The sequence below is a fragment of the Raphanus sativus genome, unplaced genomic scaffold (genome assembly GCF_000801105.2).
Source record: "Raphanus sativus cultivar WK10039 unplaced genomic scaffold, ASM80110v3 Scaffold1139, whole genome shotgun sequence".
Lineage (NCBI taxonomy): Eukaryota > Viridiplantae > Streptophyta > Magnoliopsida > Brassicales > Brassicaceae > Raphanus > Raphanus sativus.
The window spans coordinates 12,613-20,544 of record NW_026616453.1 but is presented as its reverse complement, the minus strand read 5'-3'; the positions used below and the strand labels follow the sequence as shown (position 1 = coordinate 20,544).

Sequence of the window (7,932 nt, the reverse complement as noted above, 5' to 3'; positions counted from 1 at the left end):
ATTAACAACTACGAACTCTATAAGTATAAGAAACATTATTTAATTTTTAAAATAAAACAACAATGATTTAACCTTCATAACTAAATATTCATAATTGAATTGTAAGTGTCAAAAATATAAAAATAATAATATTAACCAAATATAAAAATATATATTAAATTAAGTATTTGATCTAATTATTCATATAATAATAATTATTTTTAGATATTTAATAATATTTTATATATTTTGAATACATATTCGGGAATAAGGGTCGGGTTTGGTATAATTTTTTGGGATTTGAATTTCTTAGATTTTTCAGATATACATTTGGATTCGAATTCAATTCGGTTAAAATTTATAACCCAAAATACTATAAACAAGATCTATTTAATTTTTTTTTTTCTGAACGAATGTAAAATTTATTCAATCAAAATTATTTTACATCAAATGCTACTGTTTTTATTATATATACATCTTATTATTCATAAACTACTTTTCCTCAAAGCTACTCCTTGTTTCTGTCGAGTTTGGATCGGTTCGGATTTTAGATTCAGCTGCACTTGCAACCAAACACTCTGGAATCTTTATTGATAGTTGGGCTTCATGTTCATGGGGCATAGATCTAATTGGGCTTTCACCTTGCAGGCGAACATCCGGGAACCGGAACAAGCGGTTAGTGGGCCAATCTTCCCGCGTCTTTCTTTCACAATCTCGCCTGGCGTAGGAAGCTTTCGCTCGCTCTCTTCTCCCAGTCGCCGTCGAGATTCCTTTTTTTCTGGATCTCATCTCCGAAGATTTTAACGTTCCGTATAATTCGCTAGTTAAATTGCTCAATTTCGACTTCTTCGTTAGGTGAGTTGAGCTTCGATTTTTCATCCGAATCTATGGTTTTGGTTTTGTAAAAAAAGGTCTCTTTTAGGGTTTTGATTAATGTGCTGTAATTTGAGTGGAGATTGAAGTTGGAAGAAGCTTTGGATTGTTGTTTTTTGAGCTCTGAGGAAGTGAAAATATGAGTAGCAGCAGCAGCAGCTCCAGAGAGGGATCTCCCGATTGGCTTCGTTCTTTCCAGGTTTCCTTTTTTTGATTCAATTTGATTTCGTTAATGAATACACATTTGAAACGTGGAAGTTTTTTTTTTTTTGTGTGTGTGTGCACTGTGCAGACACCCACCACCACTTCATTGTTATCACTATCTTCGTCGTCTGAGTCTGCTCCAGATGATAGTCCTTATAAGGAATCTGAAACCATTTCGTCTCTTCCTTTGACTGATGACTCTGAAGCCACCACGGCTCTGGACTCTGAAACGAAGTTGGTGACAGATCAAGTGAGTGTTCACCAGGTGTTCTCTAGAAAGAAGAAAGCTGATGCTACTCTCAAACTTGAAGGTATTGTAGATTTGTTTTTCAGATGATGTCTGAGATTTTTTAAAGGAAAACACTATTATCAAAACTGTTGAGCTCTTAAAGGCTTTTTTTTTTTTTTTTTTGACTGGGGAACAATTTGCAGAGAAACAGAAGGAATCAAAGTCAGTGTAGAAGGCTCTACCAAGCAAGTAAGAAACATTTGTTTGAACCCCGTCTCTGTTGTACTCGTTTGTACTTTTTTTTGTTGCGTCTTCTTGCCTTAGTTGGTTAGTTAGTGTGTTTCATGTCTTTCTTGTTTGCATGAATAAATTGTAGTATCAAGTATGTTGGTTAGTTATAAACCCTCATCTAGAGAAGCTTCCCAGCTGCGTGAGCCATGTTGGATATTATTAGGTGGCAGTCTTTCGCCTGCTCTATAGCCCGTCTTAGTATTCTAGTCTTTTTTTATATGTGTGGAACTCTATGGAGTGTTTATAACTAACCAACGGTGGAGTTGACAGGTTAGTGTTTATCTTGTTTTGTTCTTTTATCAGGGAGGAGATGATTCTGTATGGCTTGTCTCATCTGATTCTGAACCACCCTCCAGTGATCCGATAAGGGAGCAAGTAATTATCTCAACTGAAGAGGATGAGAAGGATGAGGATCTTGTTATTCTAGAACAAGAGGAAGAACCTGCGGTTAAGAAGGCTCCAGAAAAAATCTCCTAAGAAAAAGCCAAATAGTGGCCGCCAGATACTCAAGCAAGAAAAACATTGCACAAGAAATAAGTGAAGGTATGAATAAATCGTACCAAAGGTTTGTGAATTTAATATTCTTCGGACGTGATGTAACGGTTCCTCTACTATTCAGATAAAGATACAGATTCCATAGTAGCCGAGGAAGTGACAACGGATAAGAACACCAAGCCTTCTTCTTCTGTAAGTACCTTGTGGTAGTAGGATCAGTATTATTGTTTCTTCTCTGGTTTTTTTCCTTATGACCAGATTTACAAATTCCAGGGCTCAAGTTCAAGATTGCCTTTGGTACTTTCTGAGAAGGTGAATCGTACAAAGGTAATCCCATTGTCAAACAATGAAATTCCTCCCATTTAGAGTTTTCTTGTAGACAGAGCGCAGTTGTTAACAAAAGCGGTGAACTATATCACAGGTACTCGTTGAGTGTGAAGGGGACTCAATAGATCTGAGCGGAGACATGGGGGCTGTTGGACGCGTCGTTGTTTTCAGACACAACCGAGGACATGTTCTTCGACTTGAAAGGCATGTCTCCTCCCCCTCCCTCAATATCGCTGGCTTCACTCTTTATGCTTCTCGTTTTCATTTTTTCCTATTGAACTTCAAAATGGGTAGTTAGCTATGCCTGTTGAGCCAAACAGAACAGAACTGATTATGTAGCATGTAACAGAACCAGTTTATCATTTCATGTTTCAGGAACCATATATAAATCAACAATTGTCCCATCCAGAACATTTTGCGTAGTACGTTTTTTTTTCTGACTTTATACCTATTTCAAATTTTAAGGTAACTTGTATTATACAAGTACTCACACCAGAGATCTTGCAATTTCAGGTTAACGTAGGTCAGTCAGAGGCAAAGGTTGGTAATAGCCTCTCCTAAGCTGTATATATATTACTCCTGCTCATGAATCTTGACTTGAAACATATGGAAAACTAAAACATAGAATGGAGTAATAAACTTTATTGGATTATATGTTTCCCTTGTCAGATTGAAGCTATTATGAATGACTTCGTACAGCTAACACGAGTATCTAACGTTTATGAAGCAGAAACGATGGTGGAAGGTAAGCTCATTTTCTATACTTTTTTTCTAGAGTGGAATTGATATTATTGTCTTCTTATAGCAGTACTGTGGATTTTGGTAAACTGGTTTTTTTACCAATTTAGGAACTCTGGAGGGATTTTTATTCGATTCAGATGATGAAGGTAACAAGAACGCAAAGACTGCTTCAAAGCCTGCAGATGATCAAAGGGGAGACACAGCAGAGATAACCAAAGGAAGTGGAAAAGCTAAAGAAAAAAGCGAGAATGTACGTTTGGCAAAACTCAAAAATTCTCATAATGATATGCATCTGTTACACAGTAAATGATGATATTTGTGGGAATACTTTTGCAGGTGGTTGTAGGGAAAAAAGAGAGGAAGACCAACTAAAGAGAAGCAGCAGCAGCAGCAACCAGCAAAGAAAGCTAGAAGTTGTGCTTCTAAGAAAAAAAAACCCAAGAGATGAGTTCATGATTGCGATTTGTGAACCAGAGTAGTAGTTTTTTTTTTTCACATACAGAGTTGCGAGTCTCTAGTTCCAGACAATTCGAAGTAATGTATATAAGGCCTTTGATGAAGAATAGATTTCAGAATCTCTAGAGAATAATGATGACTCATCTTGTGCATGATTGCCTTTAAAGCAATTATGCTGAGGCCAAGAAGCACAAGAAGAAAGTAGTAGTAGTAGTAGGAGCGAAGTTCCTTACTCTGTTTCACCTAATTGCAAAAGCAGTAGAATTATAACAATACTAACTTTACTAAAGTACCCCCCGTCACCTCGGGAAACTTAATTATTTTACATATCTGCTTCAGGGGTAAAACCGTCAATTAAATAAATTTCTCCTTTAGCGTAAGGAAGTGGTCAAGTGGGGGGGTTCTAGGAAAGTGGTGCTCTCTCTCTCTCTCTCTCTCCTCTCTCACCAAAAGCGTGTCACCTCTTCTTCTTCTGCTTCATCACTTTACCAAAATCGCATCGATTCTTAGGGTTTCTCGAATCTGTCTTTTGAATCGTATCTCCGATCCTGATTTTTTGGATACTACTAACGAGCTCGAATCCTCATATACTAAAAGGACTATGGAAGTGTTATCACTGGAGTCACTACCGGTGGGATTCAGTTCAGTCCGACGGACGAGGAGTTAGTCCGTTACTATCTCCGTCAAAAGATCAACGGCCGTGACGACGAAGTCAGAGTCATCCGTGAAGTCGATATCTGCAAGTACGAGCCATGGGATCTACCTGGTACCAACTCCACTTCTCCCATCTCTTCTATCGATCTGTGATTACTTTGAGCTCTCTGATTCACCATCTATGTTCTTAGTATGTATAATCAAAGATGATTTGGAACAATATTATCAGTTTTTCCGTATCTTAGATTGTGGAATCGTTCAATTTTAGTATGTATTAGCTTATCACTGAGTAGTTTTTGATGATGATGATGATGTGTTGATGTTGATAAGTTATGGTGATGATGAAGTGGTTGATGTTGATAACTTAAGAGTATGATTATGATGATGATGATGTTGATAGCTTAAAGAGCATGGTGATGATGAAGTGTTTGATGTTGATAACTTAAAAGAGTATTGTGATGCTAACTTAACAGTATGATGATGATGAAGTGTTTGATGTTGATAATGTTGATAACTTAAAAGAGTGTGGTGATGATGTTGTGATATGCAGATCTTTGTGGTGAGGACAACGGACTCGGAGTGGCTCTTCTTCTGTCCGTTGGACAGGAAGTATCCAAGTGGAAGTAGGATGAATCGCGCCACTGTTGCTGGATACTGGAAGGCCACTGGGAAAGACCGCAAGGTCAAGTCAGGGAGCGTTAAGATCATAGTGTTTTAAGAGGACTCTAGTCTTCTACACCGGACGTGCTCCTAAAGGGACACGAACTTGTTGGATTATGCATGAGTATCGCGCCACCGAGAAGGATCTCGATGGAACCAAGCCTGGCCAGGTAAACCAGTTTTGGAGATTACCATTTTACTTTCGAGTGTCTGATGGATTGTATTTTTGGTTGCAGAGCCGTTTGTCGTATGCAAGTTGTTTAAGAAGGAAGATGTTGTGAGTGAAGCATCACCGGAATGTGGAGTTGTCGAACAGCTGTCTCGTCTCCAACTGTTGTGGACGAGATGAGGTCTGAGGTTGAGCTGTCTGAAGTGTCTCTGGCTTTCCTACAAAAGAAGAACCAAAGCATTCTGATGTTGCGGAATCTTCTCTTGTAGTCTCGGGAGAGTGTCAAAGTGATATATCTGCCCCTGAGGTTACAACAACTGAGGTAAGGATGAATAAGTAAAGTCTTTCATTACATGCTTTGTAAAGTTACTACTTTGTTTTTTGATCGGCAGCTTGACCATATCGATTGGAAGCTCGTATCTGGAGTTCGAGTCCCTGGATCAAGCCATGTTCTCTCCCTTGCACTCTCAGGTGCAATCCGAGCTCGGATCCGCTTTCGGGTGGTTTTGGTTATGGATCAAAACGAACCGTTCAGAAACCAGAATGGCGCTCACATTCAGACACAGTACGGTTCAAACGACCCCGACCAATATATGTTCGACCTTTGGATTCGACTTTCCAGATTCCTTATGAGTTACCAGAGATGAAGAATCTAGCGCAACCGATGGCAGAACAGATTATATATGAGCCACAGAGTCTTGTCAACACGAGTAACAAGATCAATAACGATGCATCTGAAACAGGAATCAAGATAAGGACAAGAAGGGCACAAGCCCCACCTTGTGCTGAACAGTTTGTAATGCAGGGCAGTGCCTCAAGAAGGCTGCGTCTTCAGGTTAACCATAAAGTTCCAAACCAGAAGCTGATAGTCCTCAGCTCCAATGTATCAAGAAAGAGGTGAAAGAGGTTTAAATAAGAACCACTTTCAAATGCCTTTCTGTTTCTAACCTTAGATAAAATGCGTACAGGTCAAGGACACAACATGTGGAAGTTTCATGAGATCAAAGAGCAGGACTGAGCTCATATTCAAGAATGTCGCAGCTTTGGGAAGTTCATACAGAGGGATACTCAAAGCTGGAGTTGTGGCGGTTGTGTTTGCCATGTCGGTTTGCAGTCTAACCGGTAAATTTCGTTGAAGCTTTATGCTTGTTGGTCAATAGCAATCAATCAAAGAAGGAGTGGTTGAGAGCGCTTGTTTGTGTGTATGAAATAGGGGATTAGCTCTGGGTTTACGCTTAAACATGGTCGGTTTAGTAGGGTAGTAGTTACATTGTACTAGTTATAGTTCTGTTTGTATGTTTTAGATGTAAGAGAGAATCTTAAAGCTCGTAGAGTTTTATCCCCCTGACTATATAGGTCATGAGATGTCTCCATCAATACCAAATAGTCATCATGTTGTAAGAACTTGTATTTTCTATTTCTCTTTGAACGCATGTTGAATTTTAAAAGATTTACGTTGCATGTTTGAATCATATATTTTATCGATATGGTATAACATACTGTATGTACATGATTATTTAGTATATGGATTGTTCACATCCCTAATTTACTACAGTACTAACTTCCTTAGTGACGTGAAATGAATCCGAGTAACAATCTGCAATTGGTCTACAAAAGCTGCGTAAACATGCCAAACAGTTATGTATTCATTTGTTCACCTTTTTAGTCGAAAGCATGCAACGTGGTTTCCACTCTGATACTTTCCAACATGCAAAAAGTTCTTACAAATTTTTCATTCCACGAATATTATTTTATCATTTCTTTTTCAAAAATTTTTTGTCCACCGCATGCTGCATCATTCCAAAAAATTGTTTTTCTAATTTTCCTATTATTTATTGTAAAATATGGAACACATTGTTTTAATAATTAATAATCGCTTTACTACTGGTTAGATTGTTAATGGTATTGAGAATACAATTGACCTAACTTGTGGGTAAAGGATTTTGATGCTTCTTCTAAAAGGAGTATTTCAGAACTAAAATTAACTTTAATGAACAATATTAAGTATATACTGAATTTTTAATGTCACTATTCGTTCATACACATACGTAGATCAAGACCACCCACACTCTATGTCTATTGAACGTACCCACACTCTCTCTGTTCTCTTGTGTATAAGCCAACCAGATTTTTTACTGCTGTTTCTGGTGTTTAGAATTAGTGATTAAAGCTTAGAACAAACGTTTTTTGTCTACTTTGTTTGGATGTTTTTCCGGATAAAACGGCTTCCTACTTTTCAAGTTAGTATCTAAACAAAATGATTGTGTAAGATGTGTAACATGATTAGTCAAAAAAAAAAAGAAAAGATGTGTTACAGGTTCGAACTTCAAACACACCTGCTTTTTTTATGTTTTTTCCTTTTCTTTTGTAAATTAACCAAATCATTCTCGGCCCAAACACTTATTAATGTTAAATGGAAAATAGCCACTTTTGTGAATGTCAAAGACGATATTACAGCTGACCAGTCTATTGCCTTATGAGAATTCATGTCTGACTGCATTACCCTGAGTCGCCCTATGAGATCCATTCATGACGGTACTTCTTTCGCCATGCCTGAAGATCCCTTGTAAGACTTTTTCCAATATTCTGCATAATTCGCCTTTTTCGGGAATGAAACCAGACCTCCTAGTTTAGGAATTCGTCGCCTGGGATTCGAACCCCAGACCTGGGTGTAGAAGCCTTTAAACCTTAACCACTAGGCCACGGTATTTCCCACAAAAAAAAAAAAATCTGATTGTTTTTGAGAATTTATTTTGGAAAATACTGATAAGATTTCCATTTAATAAAACGAATAAAAAATAAATTTACCTTATGGAAAAAAGGAAATATGCATCTAATGTAATACTTGATAAAA

The 7,932-nt window shown here is 37.7% G+C and overlaps 1 protein-coding gene and 2 pseudogenes across 1 annotated transcript; all 3 read left to right on the top strand.

Annotated features, from left to right (window-relative positions):
• Positions 1-939: 939 nt before the first annotated feature.
• LOC130503797 (DNA-binding protein BIN4-like) lies at positions 940-1,496 on the top strand (the record flags this gene model as incomplete). Its single annotated transcript, XM_056998359.1, has 3 exons — positions 940-1,051; positions 1,145-1,367; positions 1,489-1,496. Coding segments are annotated over exons 1-3 (291 nt in total), but the record flags the coding sequence as incomplete, so codon positions are not given.
• A 568-nt stretch (positions 1,497-2,064) lies between these two features.
• Positions 2,065-3,568, top strand: LOC130503796 (DNA-binding protein BIN4-like; annotated as a pseudogene).
• Positions 3,569-4,039: 471 nt separating this feature from the next.
• LOC130503795 (NAC domain-containing protein 91-like) lies at positions 4,040-6,275 on the top strand (annotated as a pseudogene).
• The last annotated feature ends 1,657 nt before the right edge of the window (positions 6,276-7,932 follow it).